We start from the raw sequence: 23302 nt of genomic DNA on the forward strand, positions 1-23302 counted from the left end.
GAGAAGAAAAATTTACAACAATGATTAATCATGGGAAATTATAAAACCACCTATTAATTGCAACAACATGGGATTTAAACTAGTTTATGGAAGGTTACAATTGATTAGAGGTCGAAAGGAGAGAAACCATGACATCAGCAGCTTGAGGGTCACTATTATTTACACTTGGGATGATGTTTACAGGAGAAACCAAGCTCACAAACTCTCTTAACTCTGTAAAACTGCAATGTTCACTGTACGGGACTTCATACCTGCATTGAGAGAGAATAAAAATTAAGTCATACAGTGACGTTAAACTTGATTCTCATATGCAATAACTGAAAGCTAAGCATCAATAGTTTCCAGTAGAAAGTCTCCTGGACATTACCCATGCACAATAGAGAAAGGATATAAAAGCTAATTTCACGTTTTTGAAAGGATTTAAAGCCAAACATCAGTCGTTAATATTCCATAGTTACCTTAAACGATAAAACCTAAAAGCATGTCTCAGCCATAAATATTGGGTTTCTTGTGACCCAAGCAAGCAAGCACGCATAGCACTTGAGGCCATGAACACTGCATTCCTTATCGGAGAACAGCACCTCATATGGAAAACACTCTCTCTCTCTCTCTCTCTCTCTCTCTCTCTCTCTCTCTTGATTCTTTAAAATAAAAGGCTTTTCAAGATAAAGATAAAAAAAATAATACAACATTTTTTTATTTTTCTTGTAAAAAAAATGCAATTTGTTGTCAAAAAAATAAACAAAGGCAGAAAATACTGTTGTAAAAAAATAAAAAAAATATAAAATAAAAGGTTTTTCAAGATAAAGATAAAAAAGTTAATACAACATTTTTTTATTTTTCTTGTAAAAAAAAATACAAGGTAATATAACAAGTATTTCTTGCAAAAAAATAAAACAAAAGGCTTAAAAAAATAAAATGTACTTTGGAAGCATCATTTTTTAATTTTTCTTGTAAAAAAAATAAAAAGTAATACAACAAGCAAAAAAAAATGTAGTACATCTTCTTCTTTTGTCAAAACAAAAAAGAAGATAATCAACAAGTATCATATTTTTCTTGTAAAAAAAAATAAAAGATAACACAATAAGTATTTCTTGTCAAAAAAATAAAAGGTATTTCTTAATACAATCTAGGAATAAATGGTCTAATTATATTTTTTATTTTTATAACATGATGGTCTTTAACATAAATTTAGTAATATTAATTTAAAGATAGGATTCATACAATGAGGCCATTTGAAATCAATGAGGCCATTTGAAATCTCTCTCTTTCTACTAACAATCTCTTCCACTAATTTATTCTAGAAACCTAAAAAATTAATCAAAATTGATACGCATTCTAATAATTTCTACATTGATAACCAATCTTTTATTTTATTTATTAATTTTTGTATTATAAATCATGTAGTGTACTATTTTTCTTACAGTTGTCAATAATACATTTTAAATTAGATAATATTATAAAATATTTTGGATTTGTTATCATTTATATAATAAAATAATTATAAAATATTGTTGGTATATAATATTATATTTAGTTAGGTTGTAATAATATGGATTTTTTTAGCGGATTAGAGTTTTCCGCCAATTCAAGATTTTAGTGGCCAATTTTTCATTGATTTAGTCAACTCTTTATTGTAGTCCATATATGATTATATACTTAATCCATGATAATTCTATGATTTCTTTTGTGTGCTGTAAATTTAATGGTCAACATAAGTTCATACAGGGAAAGAACATCTCAATATTCATAAATTGATGAAAACAATGAAAATTAATAATGTAGTACCCTCATTTCTTATTGGATTCCTAAAAAACAACATTTATAATAATTTTTTTGAATTTTTTTAAGGCTTAATCCGAGCGAATCGACCTGATTCCCGATCCGGATCGGTTTTTGAGATGCCAGATCCGGGTCACCGATTCGTTTTTTAAACCACTGGTCTTAACCATTCGACCTCAATTCTATTGTAAACCTAATTTCCTAATTTATAGTCAAAGATTATGAAAAATCTTTTGGTTGTTTCAGCATTAATTTTGAGTCAGAAAATTCAGCATGAATTTTGAGTCAAAAAAAAAATATACATATAGATATATGTAGTACCTAATGATGGTACCCTGCTGCCACCTTCTTCCATTGGACTTCTTCTTTCCCTTTCCAAATGTCCATCCAGTAGGAGAAAATGCAACTATGAGATTGTAACGTCCCTGAACAAACCAGAATTGAGGCACACGGTATAGTTTTAACATAATCTCCAGAGGAATATTTGAGGAACCTATTTATAAAGAAATATGGGTTACCAAATGATATACATGTAAATAGTAATTCTGTTTTCCTATAAGTAAAAAGTCCACTGCTCAAATCGTGACACAAGTAATTTGAAATAATTGCACATAACATGTTTGCAAGCCTATTATCTCTTATTTTCTACCATTTCTTTCTCCTGGCAATGTAAAAAGTAGACTTGACTAGCCAACTTGACCACAAAAACAATCAGACACAAACTAGCCGAAACCATGGATGTGCAAGGATGAATTTGAACGCAACCAAGTATTTGATCCAGGAAATTCTCCAATCATTCTTCTTGCCAGTTAGAAAAGCCTCATTCCAAGTATTAAACACTGCATGATTCATGTTTCTAGAATTATCAAAGCAATGGATTGGGAGACGAACAGGAGTACTACAATTAACTACCAGGGAGTTTGCCATCCTTGGGATCCAAAGTACAGAACATCCAGAAGGAGAAGGATCCTTCTAAAGGTTGATATAGATAATATAAAACTATAAAAAACTTTATAGGACTAAATTCAAAGCTGGGAACCAACATCATTTGGATATCTTACCGAATATTGGTTTGACAGATATTTCATCCTCTTAAAACTCGCAATGGTCCACATCGGCACTACATGAATGTGGCTTTCATGCTCATTTGATGTAAACCATTGCATATCTTCCTTTGCAAGTCCCAAGCACTGAAGCAAACGAAGCTTAGCAACACCTACATAAACCTTCTTACGCAGAAAACGTGCAACCTCAAGGAATAATTTCTCTTTCCCTGCATCAATAATCAATATTATGAAAAGTAAAAGAATTTCAATAGCTTTAGCAAATCATGGATCTTGTTTTATAATTTTAGAGTTCAAGAACAATCGAGACAGTATTATCTAAGGGAACAACACAAAATCACTTCAAGTTAACAAATAGTACCCTAGAGAATACAACTCATAAGACATTAGGCTCTTCATCATATGCATTTGTGGCATTGAGAGAAGAGTAACCATTTCATTCTTAGACGAAGGAAAAAATTGAGAGTAGGCTTCAAGATTGCCAGCAGAGTAAATTGTAACTTTCTAAAATTAGAGGCCCAGTCACACTACTATTTCAAGCATTGGCATAAATGTGGTTACCCTTACCATGACAGAAAAGAGGCAGTTAAATAGAGAACCAAAATGCATGAGCATGTGAGAACCCATACATTGGAAGTACTGTATTCACAATCAACGGTTTAAAAACAAAACCAATAATTGATAAGGACAGGAAATCAGAATTAAATTGATGGGAATAAATATTTTTTTCAGAGCACATGAAGGTTCTATCTTACTTCATACCGCTTTCTTTCTTTACCATGTTTCCAGTTCTCTATTATGAAGTAACAATCACAAATACAAAATGCAAAACACAATAATAAAATCAGAAAAATATAAGTAGGCATCCTCTCATTTATTGAAGTTTTTAATATATAAGATTGACATTAATTAAACTTCAATAGAACAATTAATCAATATCATCAATTACCAAATATTTCCAATATGTATTGAGTGGACAGATATAACAATAAAGAGCATCATTTTGTTGAAAGCCTTATCGACAGGTCAGCAACCAGATGACTGTGATTGCCTCATGTCAGTACTAGGTGGGTTGTTCATTTATGTAAGAACATCAGTTCACCATGAACACTAAAGTTTCCCATCAACGCCAAAGCACATGAGGTCTTCCAACTCGATTTATTAACTCATTGAAGGGCACACATACAAAAGAGACATACATAGAAATTAATGTCAGTGAACAAAAGCACAATGATTTATAACAATGTGAAACTTTAGAAACTATGAAATCCCAACATAAGTAACAAATTCAATAAATAAAATTGTTTGGATGTGTAATCTTCAAGTCTAGAGAAGTCCAAAACCTGCCTCATACTTTCGTGTGTCATATATGCACAAGGTATTTTCAATTGGCAAAAGATAACTATCACCATTGTGGTAAATACGAATCAACATATGCAATTAGATGGTTAAACATATATTAATGTCAAATTTTAAAATTTTCTGAATCATTTCAGTGGCACATTAAACATGAAGCGAAAAGCAAAACTGTGTTTACCAATTGTGTAGGAGCCTATCAAAAAGAGAGTCTTGGGATTGAAAGCTTCTGCCTGAATGGCCTCAATAACAAATTGAACAACTGCCTCTTGCTTTGGAAAATCATACTGCAAATATCACAAGGTCCGTATCAGGTTCTATAGCAATTTCAAGGTGCGCATAATGAAAGAAAAAACAAAACCTAAATATCATATAATCTAGAATATCAGATTTCTTTTGGATTTCGACGAGTAATAACATCACAAATACCTTGATTATCATGACATAAGGGATTTTTACATCCTTATTTTGTTTCCAAATTATAAAGCTCCCAAGTTACTATATTCATAACTGTAACAAGAAATTACAATGGTATTATGATGAGCCCAGAAAATTCAGATTTTTAAAATTTAGAACTATTCATTGCATGATCTCCAACAGAAAATTAATTTTTAATATTTAATTGAGAAGTAAAAATTTTATTTGTTATTTTAAATTCATTTAATATTATTTTTAAAGCTTTTAAATTTCTGCCTAACCTTTTCTATTTCCTTCTTTATTATAGAATTTACTATTTATATAATTCATATTTGTGATCAACATAATCAGAACATAAGACCTTTCTATATTTTAATTTAATTTTCTTTTCTGTTCTCTCGTATATATTTTCCAACATAAAAATATTTTTAAGGACGTTGGAAGAGATTTTTTTTCACAATCTCTCTATGAAGTTGGATGAGAAAACAAGCAATTGAAGGTGCTCTAATAAAAGGGCACAAAGTTCGGAAAAATAGCTAAATACATTTTGTGACATGCTCGAAGCTGTCAGATTTCACATTGCTGACGGCTAGGTCTGATTGTGACCTTGTACCAAAAAATAATGGCCTTATAGCATACAATCCCTATCATTTAAGCTCAAGATTGGGATGACACATGAAGGAAATCTCAAGGATAGATGGATATGAAATTTTGGCAACTTTGTCAATGGATTTATATAAGGAAAAAGTTTATATAGAGCCGAGGCTCAAAACAATCAAATTAGAGCCCATCTCAAAAATTTCACTAGAAAATGTTGTTTTGATGCCAAAATATCCTCAATCTCAACATCAAGATGCATGGACATGAGAAAGAAATGGATTTCAAGTTTTGAAAATAGTGCATCTTGTAACACATTTTTGGACCTTCAATTTTAAAAAAATTTAAGCTTTCATAGATCTACTCGATCTATACTATTTTTGAAGCTTTAAATTTTATAATTAAAGATGAAAATATATTTTAAGTCTATCACAAATATTTTCAGTACTGAAACCACATTTCTCGACACTATTTGAAGGTGAGCTTTATTTTGATTGTTTAGAGCCTCAGCTCTATACAAACCGCACCTTTTATATAACAAATCAAAGATATAGTTAAGAAAAGAGAATTCAGGGATGAGAGTTTAGAGAGAAAAGAAGGAGACACTTTAAATTTAGAGGGAAAATAATAGTTATGAATTTTACAAGTCATACTCCTATTTATTCTCCCTTATGTAGATGGATGAGTTTCTTTTATGGAAAGTAAATTTCATGAAAAAAAATGCAAAGCAATTACAAGACTAGAAGTAACAAGATACACCACAGAACCTCGTCTTATAGGTTCCTAGTTAAATCATCCATAACAAAGACAAAGAGGTATGGCCAGTGTTTTAAAATGCGGCCGCATCGCCACATGATGGAACCTGCATCCCAGCATATGCGGCCACATTATGCAGGATGTGCTCGCAACCGCATCACTAAACAACCCATGAGCTTTGGTGGGATGCACCTGCATATGCACCCCGCATGCGAGTTGAAAAAAAACCCTCGAAAAGGGGTAGTTATGCCTTTTTAACCCCTAAAAAGGGGGGGGGGAAAGGTTTGGGGGGTGCATTAAACCCCCCAAACCACAAAAATCAGCCACAATTGTGGCCTTTAGGACATCAAAACGAGTAAAAAAACAAGTGGTTGAAAATATATTTTTTTGTGAAATCTTAGATTTTTGTCTTGGATGATCTTTGGTTGTGGATTGGTTTATTTTGGGTGTTGATTTAAGGAAGTTTGGAGAAATTTTGACAACAAATCGAGGGTTTCAAGGACCGAGAAGCAATCGATATTTTCTTCAAGTAATCAGTAAGTTTTTATTTCCTAATACACTGATACTTTTTTTTGGGGCAATGTCTTCTTCACAATCTTCTAGTAACAAAGATCCGGCTTGGAAATATGCAAAACTAAAAAAAAAATCAAACAGACCAAAATTGTGTTATTTATACTATGTGGAAATACTTATATGGGGGTATTTTTCGACAAAAAAAACACTTAGCCGGTATTTCTGAGAATGTAAGAGCATGCCCACAAGCTACCGAAGATTTTAAAAAGAAGATTAGAGAATCCACGGATAGCTTGAAAACACAAAAAGAAAATAAGAAAATAAGATGAAAAGAATTAATTGATGAAATTCAATTATTTGATGATGATGAATATGATGAGGGTATATAAGAAGTTAGTATGAAGCAAAGGGGTACTTCAAGGTCAAGAGAGAGGGTTATAAATATTGGTGGTAGTGCTGGAAAAAAATCACCTCTCTAAAGAGTCAATGGATACATTTTGCACCCCTGACCTCGAAATTGTCGTTCAGGAGAGGAGGAAAAAAACAAAACAAACCACAATTGAAAATCGATACAAAAAAGAAGAGAGGAATAAGGTATATAAGTACATTGCAAAGTGGTTTTACATGGCCAGCATTTCTTTTAATACTATAACCCTCAATAGTTTTGCATGCATAGTCCTGGCAATTGGGCAATTTGACCTAGGACTTAATCCTCCTATATTACATGAGATTAGGGAGCCCTTATTGAAAGATATATCCGATGTTAATAAAATTTTGATTTCTCAAAGAGAAGGGTGGGAAAAGTATGGAGCAACCATTATGTATGATGGATTGTAGGTACTTTTCTAAGTGTTGATGCATCAGACAAGTCACATGATGCTACATACTTATGTGACTTGATGGATGAAATTGTAGAATTTGTTGGAGAGCAACATGTGGTACAAATCGTCACTGACAATGGTGCCACTTTTGCTGTAGCTAGCCATCTTTTGACTTTGAAGAGGAGGCATATGTTTTGGACTCCTTGCACAACTCATTGTGTTAATCCCATGCTTAAGGAAATGTGTGCAACATTTATATTTAGTGGGGTAATTTCAAGAGCAATGTTTTTTTTTTTTTTTTTAAATTTCAAAAGCAATGTTTGTTGCTGGATTTAGTTATAATCGCACCAAAGTCCTTAGCAACCATAGTCCTTAACATGATGAGGAGTTTTACAAAGAAGAGAGATATAGTGCGACCAGGTGTCACTAGATATGCCATATCATTTCTCACTCTTCACAGCCTATGCAAGCAAAGAAATGCATTGAGGACCATGTTTGCTTCAAAGCAATAGAGCAAAAATAAGTAATCAAAGCATCGGGAGGGGAGAAAGGCTGAACAGATTATTCTCAATACATCTTTTTGGGATCAAGTATATCATGCATTGGAAGTGGCTAGCCCTTTACTGAGAGTGCTTCGATTGGTTGATGGTGAAGCGAAGCCTGCCATGAGCTACATACATGAGGCAATGAATAGAGCAAGAGAAGACGTAAAATATGTTTTAAAGGATGATGAAAAGAAATGTAACGCTATACTTGGAATTCTTGATAGAAGATGGGATAACCAGCTTCACAAGCACCTCCATTCAACCTGTTACTTTCTAAATCCATCTCTTCACAACAAGCACTCAACCATTGAGTCTGATGGTGTAATAAATGGTGGATTCTTAAATGTGCTTGAGAGGTTAGTCCCTGACAAAGATATCCAAGATGAGATCCAGAGCCACGAATTGATCAAGTTCAAGTTAGCATTGGGAAACTTTGGAAGAGAGATTGCTACTCAAAACAAGAACACTATAGATCCAGGTAAAGGCCAAAAGTGCTCTTTCTATTTTGTTTGCTTTACAGTTTTTTACTTGTATAATGTATAGTTCCATTTGTATAAATACTTAAATATCAATCTAATTATAAAATGTTATACAGCTACATGGTGGGCATCATATAGAAGCAAGACACCAAATCTACAACGTCTTGTTATTCGAGTGTTGAGTCTGGTTGCGAACACAATTGGAGTGCATTTGAGCATGTAAGTCCTTAATCCTTATTTCTTGGATTTCAAATTTCAATTTTCTAAAATCTAACTTATATAAAAATTGTAAAAGTGGAAACAAGAAAATAACATTTGTTACTTTTGCTTGTTTCCTTGTTTTGTACCATAGCTGCATACCCAAAAAAGAAATAAGCTGGAGCATAAGAAGTTGAATGATTTAGTTTATGTGCAATATAATGAGTGGCTTAGGGAGAGGGATCAAAAGCGCACGGATCTCAACCCAATTCGATTGTATGAACCTGATGATGATTGCACAAGTGAGTGGACCATAGATCCACAAGTACAGCATGTGTTGAGGGTGAGGATCTTACTTGGCTTGATGTCGAGCTAGCCGTTGGCTAATGAAGAAGTACAGCCTAACACTATAACACAAAAGAGTAGAGTTGGGTCTAGTCGCACATCAGCTCCAAAGGTCGAGGGGGAGGAGGAGGCTGACTCAGAGGAGACAGAGGAAAAAGAACAATATGTGGAGGCCACCGAGGATGATAGTGATGATGATGCACATGGAGACTCTCTAGATAACTTGTTTGATTAAGATATGATATTTAGAGTCTCAAGTCTTGAGAAATGATGATCCGTTATCTTGGCTTTTGAACTCTTTAATCTTCATAGACTTTTAGTTTGTATTTTGTAACTTTAAAATTTGTAGTTGTAAATTTGTGATTATGGTTGTTGAATGTTTTATGAAGTTAGTTTCAGGTTTCTAGTTTATACTTTCTAATGTCTTCTATGATCTATCAAGGGATAGTGGACATAGAATCTCCGACAGCTAATACCTTTAGAGTTAATGAATAAATTAAATACCTACTATCACATAAATCACCTTCATACTCTTTCATATGCATTAACCTATTTTTTAGATTGTTTAGAATTTTTTAATATTTATTGACGTCATCAGGGTAATGCACCCGCATCTGGACCACACCGAACCGCATCGCTGCATCGGCCCCCCGACCGCATTGAGACCGCATCCCGCATTTTAAAACACTAGTATGGGCTTCCGCTGACCCTTGATGTAGACCATATGATTACTGAAAACTCACTCGTCTCTCCACTAGTTATTCGCACACTAATTAGCCCTCTCTTTTACATATCTCTCACCAAGTCGATATATAGTATCTGGAGACTCCTTTCTTTCAACCACGAAACTAAATCTCGAGGTAATCTATCATAAACTTTCTCTAGATCGATAAAGACCATGTGGAGGTCTTTAACCTTCACCTAAATTTCTCAATCAGTTGCCTAAGTGGGAAAATAACCTTAATTGTTGACCTCCCTGGCATAAAACCAAAGTTGTTTTCTGATACACTAGTTTCATGTCTAAATCGTTGCTCAATCACTCTCTCCCACGGGTTTATCGTGTGGCTCATAAGTTTGATCCCTCGATAGTTCACACAATTCTTCTGTATATATCTCATTTGTTCTTGTAAATAGGTACCACAGTATTTTTCCTCCATTTGTCTGCCATTTTCTTTGTTCTCAACTCTTTGTTAAACAGCTTGGTCAACCAGGCAATGTCAATCTCCCCCATACACTTCTAAACCTCTGTCAGGATACCATCTGGTCCTAAAGCCTTTCATATTTTCATCATCTTCAGAGCTTCATTCACTTCTGATATCCTAATCCTACAAATGTATCTACGATCTCCACCCTTATTTATGTTGACGGGTCCTTCTACCGTTGTGTTCCCATTGTGTACGTCAACGGTTACCTGTAAGATATGAAAGGAGTATATGCACTAATTTGCACCTAAACCTCTTTTTCCCATGCATGACACAAGAAATGCAATAGGAAGACTAAGGCCCCATACTGCATCTATGAGTTTATAATTCACTCTTAATATTGATAAATAGTCTAAAAGAACAATACAAAATGCTAAAGTTCCAAAAACAAAATAGATAACATGGCAATGACCAAGAGATGAGCATGACACTAAATACCAAATAGGGTCCTTGCATACCTGTGCATCACAATATGTGGTATCAAGGATGAGGGTGTGGATGCTACAAGACCTCAGGATAGAATTGGTACCCATCTCTGTGCAGAACCGAAAATCACCCGTATGTAAAACAGCCTGCAGTTTTATTGCATAAACAAGCATTAGACTCATGGAATCAACAACAATTGCAATAAACCACATGGAAAGCTACTCAGCTTTCATTATATTGACTTACTAAATAACAAGAAACTAGTGTCAAATACAGCAAATAAATACTCACAACCCTCAAAGTCACATTAATACCTAAAGAAATGATCAAGTGTCATGCCCATCAGACAACACCAATATGGATATTGCTAGTCTCAGCTTCAGTAACTGTGACATGTATATCCTAAGAATTGTATATGACTTGGAAATTTCATTTGCCAATTGGAATTACATTTTGTATATAATTTGGACATTAATCTCTCATGGCAAATGAACATCCCATTTCTCATTGAGTTTGATATAGAAATCTGACACCTAACATTAAAGAACTCATGTGATCTGGCCTTACCCTGCCATTGGATGGTTCAAAAAGAATCATTATAGAGCCCGGGCAATGATTTGCATCAAAGCAAGTGACATTTACACCAGCAATATTTATTTTACAGTTCAGAGGTAGAACTTGTATCTTGTCCAAAGTGATCCCTATCTTCATATTTATGAGACGTGCTGTGACCTCAGAGCAATAAATTTTACCATGACGGAATCCCCTCGTAAGTCCTTGATAATCTGAAAGAACCAAAACCTAAAGTCAGCAAAAAAACCATTTCATAAGCGTAAACTATAAAGCATAAGTTGTACTGATGTTTACAACAAGCTATGAAAATTGACTTGTGCTAAAAATGAGTATAGTAATTCAATGGGGTGAGGCAGCACCAAACATCGAAACTATCATGAAACAAGAGCGCAACTATGCCTCGGCGGGCACCTAGGCTGGTTATCAAATAGGCAACACATTCCCAAGGATAGGCCTTCGCTTTTAACCGCCATGAGTACTTACTACCATGACATGGATTGCAAAATTAACCGAAATAAAAGCAGAAAAAAATTGATAAGAGATGATCACTAGATGACTCAACTAGTACTCATCTAGTACTCATCTAGTACTATATGGAGTTGTGCAATGCATATTAAAAAGTAATCCATCATTTTTTCAGAAAGTGTTTTGGTTTGGTGAACTGGAATGTGGGTTGTAAGCATTGCATGAAATGGACTTTAAAAGAAATTATAACTTTATTTTTATGAAACATGATTAAACCATTCTGCTGGGAGTCATCATCATAAATGCACAAAAGTTGCAAGAAACAACTCAGCCATCAAAGATTTTAGAAGTGGGAAATTGTATAATGCTCAAATTAAGCTCGAGTAGTACCGTTTATATGCTCAAAAGAAGGGTAAAATCCTAGATGGAACTTTGTACAGTGATTTTCCTTTTCTTTTTCTGTTATTATTTATATGCTTAAGGTAGGTTTGTAGGTGGCGGATTATGCAATGACCATAAAAATCGAATTAACTAATAAATAAAGAAAATAGAACTATAAATAGCCCAATTAGCAAAAGCATCAAACAAGCATCTTTTTTGACAAAAACATGGCAACAGAAAAGTAAAACAATAAATATAAAAGACAAAAGATGATTTTTTAATTAAATTCTTTGGTAGGTAATTCACCAAATTATATCTTAAGGATGAGGTTAAGAAATATGCATACTTTCATATTTATTACATTGAGTAACTTTACTTACATTTTTAGTCTGCATTTCTCAAAATTTTCTGAGTTTTATAATTTTTTTGATATTTTTATAGAGCTATATATAAAGAAGAATAAATAGGAGGGAGACTTTTACAATTCTAACTGCCTCTTACTTTTCCCCATGAATTTCCTAGAATATTTTTATTTTTGTCTAAACTCTCATTCTTGAAATTCCTTAACTTCAAAATCTATTTGATTAGTCATGTAAATCCATTAATAAATTTGCCAACAAAAGGGGTATTCATCTCTCCTTAGAAATTTCTTTTATGCTTTATCAAGATAATGATTGAAAATAGTCTATAAGGAGAATAAACAGGCACAAACTAAAAAACAAAATTTAATAAGAAAACTTTGAAAGGAAATTTCTATGCTAATCAAAAAGAGGAATTCATATAATTGTATGCATCTTACCAGAAAAAGAATACTCCAACAGATAGAATTAGAAAAGTTATAACGGAAAATTAAACAGCAATCAAAATATTATTGAATGAATTAAAAAATATTATTGAATGAATTAAAATAAATACATATAAAGATATTATTTTATTAAACATTTAAAAATCATTTTTGTCTAATTGCTCTACATGAGCATCATGCAATGCACATCCCATTTGCTAGTATTGTGCATTTGTGTCTGAAAATACTTTTACAGATGTCTTAGGCCCGTGACTTGATACGTCTAACATGGTAGATGCTTGCATTGGTGTCTAGGTAACATAGGCTGCAACACTTTTCATTGGTATTATGACTTTCTTAAATTTGTCTATTACTCCCTCACTTATGGTGGGGGAGTTCCTGAGATATTCGTTTCAATACTTTTTTGCCAAATGGAGTATAAAATGTAAATAAAGTCTCCATAATCAACTAATGTAAAATTAATAAAGAGAACCATAAACAAGTATTACATGAATTTACATACAACTAAAGCTCCATCTAAAGACTCAATCTTCATGCTCATAAACAAAATGGACTTACGATCTAGGTGAAAGTGAGTGAGAAACCAATGGGAGCAATCCCCTCTTAGATATCGAAACGCATCCTGCAAGCATAAATTAGAAATAAATTCAACTTAATTCCTTCAAACATAAATCACATGAGGGAAATATAAGTGGTCATAGAACCTTCACACAAAAAAGGAACTACTAAGATGAAGATAACAATGTAACTCATCAAAGACCACAAAACAAAGCCAAAAAACAAGAGCCAAGAACTCTTTCTCTAGCTCCCTCCCTCCCTCCCTCAACCTCTCACTATTAGGGTCCTAAAACGTCATGAATAAAATAAAAAAAAGTTGACATTGGAAGTAAGTTTTACTTGTCACCTAACTTTTTGAGTACGGCAAATATGTGCAATATGGATGTCTTTTATTTCTTTATTACCAGTAACAAAGTTTGAGAAGGGTCACCAACTAGACTGAGAACCTGAGAGTGCGATTGAAAACACACACCAATGAAATAGGCCACTATTAATCCCAAAAAACTAGATTGTGTAGGCAATGGAGAGCTTCCTGCCCAAACAAGTTATAACAAAGTGGCCTATGAGGTCATAGCTATACAATGCCGAGAAGGAAGTGCAAAGCTCATGCAAAAAAGGGAGAAAATGCTTAGCATGTGTGCTAAGTTAGAGAGCATTCGCATTAACCTTCATAAAATTGTAGAAGTAATACATTGTGGCATGGACAAAGAGGAGAAAGGGAAAATTTGCCAAACAAAGAGCATGAATAAAATGCTGATACTCAATGCTCAAAAAGTCGGATGCGGCCCCCCCAGGAGGGGGGGGGCTATTAGAACAGTGTGAACATGGAAGCATGCTATTAGAAACTTCACTGACAAAAGGGGTAATTTCAAATGCTTAATAGTTATATATTAATTATATTATCATCTCATTATGCAAAGCTAAGGAAAAAAAAAGAAGAAAAAGAGGATAGGAGAGCGTTTGTGCAATATTAATGGTAGATATTGTTTTTCTTACTATTTCTCTCTCTAGTTCCCTTTTGTTTTTGCAACACCACACTCTTGTTTCAGCAAGGGAGAAAAACGAGGAGAGAGAGAAGAGAGTTTCTTCAATCTTAGTGGCAATTTGTTTTTTTGTTTTTTTGTTTTTTTTTTCTCTCTCCACTACTTCTCTCTCTAGAACCCTGCCTTCTTCATCATGGAAAAAAAGAGGGGAGAGAGAGAGAGAGAGAGAGGAGATGGTTTCTTCAAAGTTAATGGCAGTTAGGGCTTTCCTTCTTGAGACAGTTTCTCACTCTTGAACCCTCTTGCCTCAGGGCCTTCTTCTTCTCCTTCTCCTTCTCCTTCTCCTTCTTAGGGCCTTCTTCTCCTACTTCATTCTTCTTCTTTTCTCCTTCATCTTCAGGGACCTTAGGGTCTGCTTCTTACTTCAGTACTCATTTTCAGGCCTTGGCATATGTTTTGTTTTTTAAAAGGGGCTTACGTCTTTTACTTTTTTTAACAGGGGGTTGCCACTATGTGGGTCCCTTTGTCTACCTAGTGCCTACCTTCAGCCCACCTATGCACTTGGAGTCTAGGGCTCCCGCCAAGGCCCCTTCGATTCAGTAGCTTGCCTAGACTGCCTGGGCAACCCTGCCCAGGCAGCTAGGTGGCTGAATTTTTTAACATTATAAATACTTAGTCCAGTTAAAGGAAAAAAAATTCTACGAAGTGACCTCTTGATTATTGGATACAATCTAGAAGATCTTTGGCAGCTAGATCAATCAGCTAAATCACAGTATCATCTAAAGGTCATGTAAATTATAGGTAAGCTGATCCTTAGACAAGAATTGGAAAGAACTAGAGGAACATGACCTGCCAAAGGTTGGAATAACGGAAATCAAGTCCTGCAAAACTGGGGGTATACCAAAGAGAACTAGGTTGAAGTTTGATTGCCTAATGATGGCTCATAATCACTTAATCACCAGTTTCCATTCAATATAACTATAAAGAAAATAGTGTTTCCAGTGAATAAATTTATTGTCCAGACAGCACATTAAACGCATTCCTTAATTATGTTGTTCATATGGAAACCAGGCAGTGCCTCGAATTCGATGGACTTTCAAATGACATTCATCAATGTCAAAGCAAAAAAATGCGGTAAGAATAAATCAATGCAACTGATTACATGAAAATTAAGAGGCAAAATACCACACGAAACGGTGTTCCAGGTATGCAAGACCATGGAGGAATGTCTCTGACATTGGTAGCACTGACTGGATTTCTTATCCTAGAGCCTTTACTTCCCAAAGCTGTTTCTTGCCTTGGCCGAGATCCAGATGCCCGAGAACCTTGGAATCCAGCAGCAGTAGAGGAACCTTGGAAAAACTCAGTTATCAATTTATTCCCAGGTACAACAAGCTTACCATTATCATTGATAGCAATAGATGAATGGTCTGTTTGTACCTCACTCGGTTGCATATTTTGCTTCCGCAACTCATTAAGAGCATGCAAAATCTTTCTTCTAGGACCCAGAGCATTAATACCCAAATTAATTAGATCCTGCAACATTCATATGGATAAATCATGATTGGCAACAACTACAATCATCAAAAATGATAGTTGATCATATAGAGAAATAGAAAACAAACTAAAAGAACAAGATGTCCTCTGGTATCTAAAACGGAATGATATTGAATCAGCCAATATGAATGTAGATGTTCTCATATGCACAAATATGCATGCACGTAAACATTGTGGATGACATCTATTCAGTTTGTCAAGGCACACCTCTTCCTTTAGCCATTGTAGAGTATCCCAATCAATCTCTTCCTTAATGAAAGCCTCTTCATATCTAGACAGATTCAAGGTTCGAAGCCAGTTTAGCACAGGAGTGACATCAGCAACACCATGAAGACGATCCACCCTCATTTCATCTTTAAGATGGTTTGCCTACAGAAGGTGCCGGCATTTAGTGAACACAGTCAATCAAAAAATCACAAGATATCAAACGCATTCTTATTTTTATCCAAAGAGTTTAAACATCAAATAAATGGGAAACATAACAAGATAACATGTGCTTTGAAAACAAAAGAAATAAGCACTCTTCCACAAATTCTAAAGAACTAAACAGAAGAACTCATAATTTTTTTTTTTGAGTGAATGAAGAAACTTAGATTAGGATCTGAAAAATGTAAACCTGAAGTACAATCAATAGAGGAAGTAGATAAAAAAATGGCATAGGCTCCTAATATACATGTGGCTGTGTGTGTATTCTATGCAAAGTTGCATAGAATCACAACATGTTGCATGGAATCACCAGGTGTTTCCAGAAAATTGAACTTCAATATCCATGATCATGTTGACATTTGTAAACACTTTGCTGTTTTTCATTGAATTTAGCACAACTTATGATGGTTCTGCCAGAGTAGTTTTTTAGTCACCTGGATAATCTTAGCAACTAGGGTTGAATAAGAGCCTTGTCCCAGTATAGTAGTCTGAAAGCAACTCAAAACTCAAATAGACTTACCATGAGCACTTCAAGTCTAGAAATAGATTGGGTCTCAGGAGACATGTTTCGATTTGATTACATGTGATTATCACCTAAAAGCAACATGGAAGAAGAATGTTAAAAAATTTATGCATGCAACAACTTGATAATGAACCCAGGAACCCTCAGGATCTAGCTTCAGCAGAGCTTGAAGCACAAACACAAAAAACCCACTTTGGTAAAGTAATTAAAATGCAGGAGGCCACTTGTAAAACCAAATTCAAATTCAATAGTGGCATTGAAAAAACATCATGTGAACCCAACACCTCGGGTTTGACCCGACGACCTCCTAAAATACTTAAAATTAACAGTATCAAAAAACAAAAACAAAAAACCAATGTTACCAAGACTATCAAGTCTTTAGTCCTTTTAAAAGACTTGAAAGAAAATCCTCAATAACGTATTTGGAATCCAACAAGCTCTAATATTTGGTACCTTTAAGTTTAACTAAGACGATCGTATGAGGTTCGAAACATATTGTGGGAAACTTCACATTTTAGTTCATAATACAGTAAAGAGTTAATTTCAGGCAGTAAAGATTGTGATATGAAACCATATTCAAAGAAATCAATAATTGAGAAGCATAAACTTAAGCTTTCAAAATGCTGTTCAAAGACATTTTAGTCTCTTTTTAAAGTTAAGAGTTAAAGAACTAAAATCAAGCACATATGCTAGAAAAATTCTCAGTGGTTTCAAGAAGATTCAGTAGAAAACATTAAGCGATTCAAATATGCTCACATGTATCACGATTTCTCAAACTTTAAACCATGCCTATGTGGATACTTAAAACCTTGCAACCTTAAAAGTACACATAAAATTTAGTTCAGCTCTTGTGAAGCTAGGTATCTATGAGACATCACAAAAGGGCATGAAAAAGTACAAGTTGCTCTTATTTCCTAGGTCAAATCCTAGTTGTTTGTAAAGTGGCTTCCCTGCAATCTTCTATTTCTCACTATGAATGAGGTTTAACTGTTGCCAATGTGATACATCTTCTTTTCCGAAGGCATAAGTACGTTATCTGTTGTTTTTTTTTTTCCTTTTGTTCTTGGACTTCCAATGCTTGTTTTATAAAAATTGGCTAGTACAAACCATTCCATAAACCCTTGGAAATCATGTCTTATTGACACACTCATTAAGGAACCTAGTCGATTGCCTTGTAACTCCATACAACTGCATTGTCATGACTAACTGTGTAGTGTCAAAAAACAAAGCACAAAAAACAAAGTGTGCACTTGTGCACAGTGATATTAACAATAAATACCTCTATCTTCAGTCAACGTTTCTCTTGTTATTTCCAGTTACATTTTGGGGAATGTTTCTATTGTTATTTCCAGTTACATTTTGGGGAGGCCCATTTTTTTGCAAGGGCTTTTCCAGTTACATTTTGGGGAATGTTTCTATTGTTATTTCCAGTTACATTTTGGGGAGGCCCATTTTTTTGCAAGGGCTATTTTTATTTATTTTTTTGAGAAACGGTTGACTTTATAAAAGTAGCAAAAAAACATTAAAATTAATTAAGATAGAGGCAGCCCACAAACTAGGTGCTCAGAGTACAGATTAGAGAGAAAAGATGAGATAGGAGAAAATTGGGGGGTAAAAAGGAAACACTAAAAGTTAGGCGAACAAGATTTAAACAACCAGGAGCTGTATTGCGTAAGAAATCAAAGGCGGTCTTCTTCAAGGGGCAGCAGCTTAGGCAAAGCATGAACTTCTTGCGAGGAAAAGCAGCAGCACCGTCTAAAAGGGGGTGCAGCTAAGGCGAGGCAGGGTCTACCTACGAGAAAAGGAAGCAGCACCGTCTAAATGGGGGCAGCAGCACCGTCTAGTAGGGGCAGGAGCTTCAATCAAGCATACTCTATCTTGTCATAGAAGCGTAGGCGAAGCATGACCAAGAGTCTTGTGAAGAGAAAAAGCAGAGAGCAATCGGAATAAAAGAGGTGGGGAGGAGGGAAGAGGGGGGGAAGAAGATAAGCAAGAGAGAGAAAGGGGGTGAAGAGGAGAGGGGTGAGGGTGTGAGAGAGAAGAAGAAATTGGAGAACTGGGTTAGGTGAGAAAAGAGGATGAACGGGGGAGATATACAGAAGAAAGGAGGGGTAGTGAAAAAGAAGAGAGGGAAAATAGTAGGACACAGATATTGAGAGGTTTAGAGAGAGAGGAAGTAAGGATTGAGAAGAATAAATGAAGATAAACAATTATATATCACGTTATTATCTCTCTTTTTTCTTTCTTTCTCATTTTTTTCTCTATTTTCTTCCATTTTTTTCCCTTCTTTTGATTTTTTTTTAATTTTTTTCTTTTTCCTTTTTTTCCATGTCCCTATTCATATTTTATTTTTATTTTTTTAAAAACCGTCGATGAGGTACGACCAATAGAATGAGAAAGCAAACAGAAAACAGCAAAGGGAGAAGAGCAGAGAACAGAGAGTACGAGAGGTGAGGGGGATGGGGTGAAGGTGAGGGGAAGAAGAGAAGCGAGAGAGGGAAATAACGTGAAGGGAAGAGAGGGGGGGAGGGGGGGAAGAAATAGGAGAGAAAGAGAGGATTAAGGAGCTTAGAGCATCAAAAAGTGAGAGCGAGGAGAAAACATCATAGATAGAAAAGCAGAGATCAGAGAGTAAGAGAGGTGAAGGAGAAAGGGTGCAGGTGAGGAGGAGAGGAGAGGTGATAGAGAAGAAAGAGGGTGAAGAGAAGAGGGGGAAGGGGGGAAAGAGAGAGGCAAAGAGAAAGAGAGAGAGAGATGATTAAGGAGCTTAGAGCAAGGGAGGTGCACCTGAGGAGTTGTGAGCGCCTTCTTTGGCTAGGCTGTCTACTCCACAGTTCGCTTCTCGAGGGATATGCTTAAAGGAAATATGAGAAAGGGAGCTGCAGAGAAAGAAAATATGCTAAACAATGTGATGAAGGCGCCATGGGGGCTAGGAAGCTCGAGTAACCCAAGAAACAGTATTGTTCGGTTCAGACTCCACGATGAGGTCGTGGGGCAATGGTTGGAGGACCTAAATTTCTTTAAGACCTTTAGGGCCAAGGCCTCGGCTGTTGTGGAATATGTGATTCTAATATACCCCGAGAACGAGATGAAGATGCCCTCTATGTTGACCATTGTACCTCCGTAACCTGAAGGACCAGGATTACCTAAAGAGGATCCACCTGTGTTCAGCTTCAAGTAGCCTATCGGGGCGGGGGAGGGGGAGGTTTACTCTGATAGCTGGTGAGAGACCCAAAAAGGAGTGTTAATTATTTAAGAAGTTGGTGATCAGGTTATTAGTGTAAATAGAGATAAGATTTGCAGGAGGAGATGAGGGAGGTTACTGAGTCGAAGAGGGCAAGGTCGGACCTACCCCTAAAGGTCCTAGCATGTCTTTCCAGCCAAATTCCCCAAAGGCGTGCTACCAACAAAAAGTTGCCACAGCTTTTACCATTGCGAGGAAAACGTGGGAAGATAATGGTGGAGAATAAGCTTTTTATGAAGGGGGATGCAACCCACTGAATGCCAAAGAGATTAAGAAGAGAGGACCAAACAGCTGAAGCAGATACACAGTGAATGCAGAGGTTGGGGTTAGATTCTGCATCCTGGAGGCACATGATGCGTATTAGGTAAGGGGAGGCCACGCCTTTGTAACTAGTCTAGAGTAAGGGTTCTTCCCTGGAGGAGGACCCACATGAGGGCTTGAACCTTGTAGGGCACCAACAGGGACCAGCATTTATTCAAGATGGGTGAAGGAGAGAGATTAGGGAAAAGAGCAAAGTAGAAAGATGCAACCGTGAAGGTGCCAGAGAGGTTAGGGGACCACAGGAGGGAGTCAGGATGCTGGAAGGAACAGAAGAAGGTTGCTAGAGACTGGAGGGGGTTTAAGGCTGCTATTTCAATATCAGAGAGATTTCTTCTAAAGATGGGGTTCACTCAAGACTGGAGTTTCAAAATTGACAATAGTCCTTGATGAGGGCTTCCTGATTCAGGAATGTTGAAAACGCAGGGATAAGCTAGATAGAGGGGTACATCACCTAACCAAATATCTAACCAAAATCTAATGCAATTGCCATTTTCATTAGGAATGTTGGTTTGCTGAAGGCTATGAATTTCGAAGCTCTCGAAGATCTGTGAGGAGGCGTATGGGGCAGCCAACAACCTACCTCAAGGCCATATTTGTGTTGGATGACAGATTTCCACAACAGGGAGTGGGGGGAAGTGAACTAACACCACCATTTGCCCAGCAGAGCTAGGTTCATGATTCTAAGCCTTTTTATCCAAGAGCCTTTTTATCCAAGTATTTGTCAAGGTCAGGACAATATTAGAAGTGAGGCACCACTTCAAGCTTCTATTCATTCGACAGCCTGAGAGGAAGTATTCCAGCCTTATTAAAGAGCATCTCTTGCAGTTGCCACATAAAGGGCACCAATGTGTCCTTCTCATACCCAATTACAGATTATTTTTCTACTGGTGAAAGGATTTTTGGATATAACTTCCTAATCCGTACATGAAAGAATAGCGGCACTTAAAACTGTCATTGTTCTTTGAAAGAAACAAGTGTAAACTCCAAATTAAATTATTGCAAGAACGATTCTTATTTTTATAAGACTCGCTGCCAAATCAAAAGGTCTTGATTGAAAGCCCAATTCTTCTGCACAAAATAGAAAACAACACTATATGCACATGAATTTCAAAGAGAAAATAGAAAGCCCAAAAAAGGTAAAAAAATATACTTAAAAAAGGAAAGAATATAAAGTTCAGGCCCAGACATTACCTTGGGAATCTCATCTTTGTCGAGACAACCATTACTATGGACTAACCTATCTTCCTCACTCAAGTATGTGATATCAATCCCACATAAAGGACACTCCACAACTTGGGCAAACTGATGAAACCCAACTCCACCTGTTTCAATTCCCTCACCAAGTCTCTCCGCGGCCCTTTCTCTCTCTAAGATCTTGGTATTTTCTCCTTCATCGCCCAGCTTATTTTCTTTCTCCGATAATCCAGAACAACCACCATTTTCAAGCACGCTTGTATCTCTCAGTAAAACATCACTAATTTCTCCTTCATCACCCAAGTTAACTTCTTTCTCAGCCAATCCAGAGGAACCATCATTTTGAAGCAAGCTCCTTCCTCTCCCTAAAAATTCATTTATCTCCCCTTCACCACCCAAATTAACTTCTTTTTCATTTAATCTAGGGCAACCACCATTTCCAAGCAGGCCCATTTGTCTCACTAAGACCTCAGTATCCTTACCTTCGACACCCAAATTAACTTCTTTTTCAGCTAATCCAGAAGAACAACCATTTCCAACTGTATTTGAATCAGCACACAAATTCATCAAAGCATCCAACTGAGAACTATGCTCGAAGTCCCTAGCCCGACCATCTCCTACACACTTGAAACCATTTACTGATCTGAATTCAAACCCATAATCCGAACTGACTTTCTTACTGTCCCCCAAACCTAATAACCTTGACTCAATAGACATAGACACACGTATTTTCCCCATTCCATAGCCATAATCTTCATATCCTTTATTGCAATTCGAGTTCACTGAAACCACCCTCTCGGAAGCACTCTTCAAATCATTCCTTTCTTCCTTAGAATCCAAATTCCCCATGAAGGCCCTAGAATTACGATCGTGGAGAGGGGTGACTTCTACTTTAGGAGCCGCAATATTGCGTTTCTTCTTCCCAGATTCAACGTTCTCCTTGTTGCCTATGGTTTCACTCTTGGCCTTTTTTGCAGGTCTCTTAGCATAACTATTTGATGAGTTTTTGCAGGAACTGAGGATGAGCTTTTGGGTGAGGGTAAAAGCCTGGCTAGGGTTTTGGAAATCATCATCTTCTTCAGACATAGCTCAGGAGACGTCACTTTTGGATTGCCCTAGATTGTGAGAGAGAGGGAATAGAGTCTTTGAGGCACGAGGAGCTGGAAGCCCTAAGAATTTCAGGGCATTTGCCCCTTCTGCAACAGCACTCTAGTTTAGCTCTCTCTCGCTCTCTCTCTCTCTCTCTCTCTCTCTAGGACTCCTCCAGTGCGGTACTTCTCATTGTGTAGCTCTCTCTCTCTGGACTCACTCTCCCTCTCTAAAGACTTCTGCTGAAATGGGAAGTGGGGGAGCTATTGGCCCATACACCGAGGAGCAGGGCAGCGTGCATTCGAAATTGAGAGCGCGGGAAGATACGGGCGCACGTGTGACTAGTTGGGAATTTACCTTCTTTCGACTTTTTTTTTTTTTTTTTTTTTTTTTTTATGAAAAAATATCTCTTTATTTTTTATTTTTAACTTTCATATACCATGAGACTCAAAAATCGAAAATATTACTTGTAGGAAAAAAAATATCTATATTTTCTATCTTATAACCCTTTGACCCTTTTGATCATAAATTTTTTACTCAAATAAACACTAAAATGATACTTTATTCAAACTTCATCTCTCTCTCAATCTAAAACTCCATCTCTCTCTCTTCAGTTCTCGGTGAGTTGACCTGCCAAAGGGTTTAGTTTGAGCTTGAACACGAGCACACTTTTTTATGTGTG

The 23302-nt window shown here is 36.0% G+C and overlaps 1 protein-coding gene across 8 annotated transcripts; it reads right to left on the reverse strand.

Moving 5' to 3' along the window:
• LOC18433777 (sterile alpha motif (SAM) domain-containing protein) lies at positions 1-22857 on the reverse strand. 8 transcript variants are annotated; one of them, XR_016046065.1, is made up of 11 exons: positions 21529-22857; positions 16031-16192; positions 15707-15802; positions 15452-15591; positions 13284-13347; positions 11069-11286; positions 10534-10647; positions 4384-4489; positions 2844-3055; positions 2104-2207; positions 1-251 (listed from the first exon to the last, which is right to left on the reverse strand). XR_016046065.1 is itself a non-coding variant. In XM_020666875.2 (10 exons), the coding sequence occupies exons 1-10, from the start codon at positions 22615-22617 to the stop codon at positions 95-97; spliced, it is 2577 nt and encodes an 858-aa protein (XP_020522534.1). In that variant the 5' UTR covers positions 22618-22857; the 3' UTR covers positions 1-94. The 8 variants fall into 8 exon arrangements, 4 of the variants coding, with proteins under 4 accessions (XP_020522534.1, XP_088710178.1, XP_088710179.1 ...); XR_016046063.1 differs by having other exon boundaries at positions 15452-15618; XR_016046062.1 differs by having other exon boundaries at positions 15429-15802.
• Positions 22858-23302: the final 445 nt, after the last annotated feature.

Source organism: Amborella trichopoda, chromosome 12 (assembly GCF_054954075.1).
Source record: "Amborella trichopoda isolate Santa Cruz 75 chromosome 12, AtrichopodaSantaCruz75HAP2 v2.0, whole genome shotgun sequence".
Classification (NCBI taxonomy): domain Eukaryota; kingdom Viridiplantae; phylum Streptophyta; class Magnoliopsida; order Amborellales; family Amborellaceae; genus Amborella; species Amborella trichopoda.

Excerpts from the sequence above, each read along its gene's own strand:
- LOC18433777 (XM_020666875.2), bottom strand. The coding sequence starts at position 22,617 with ATGTCTGAAGAAGATGATGATTTCCAAAACCCTAGCCAGGCTTTTACC. Across the intron at positions 13,348-15,451 it reads CTGGAACACCGTTTCGTGTG|GATGCGTTTCGATATCTAAG; the intron begins GTATTTTGCCTC and ends TTATGCTTGCAG. Across the intron at positions 2,208-2,843 it reads ATCTGTCAAACCAATATTCG|GGACGTTACAATCTCATAGT; the intron begins GTAAGATATCCA and ends TGGTTTGTTCAG.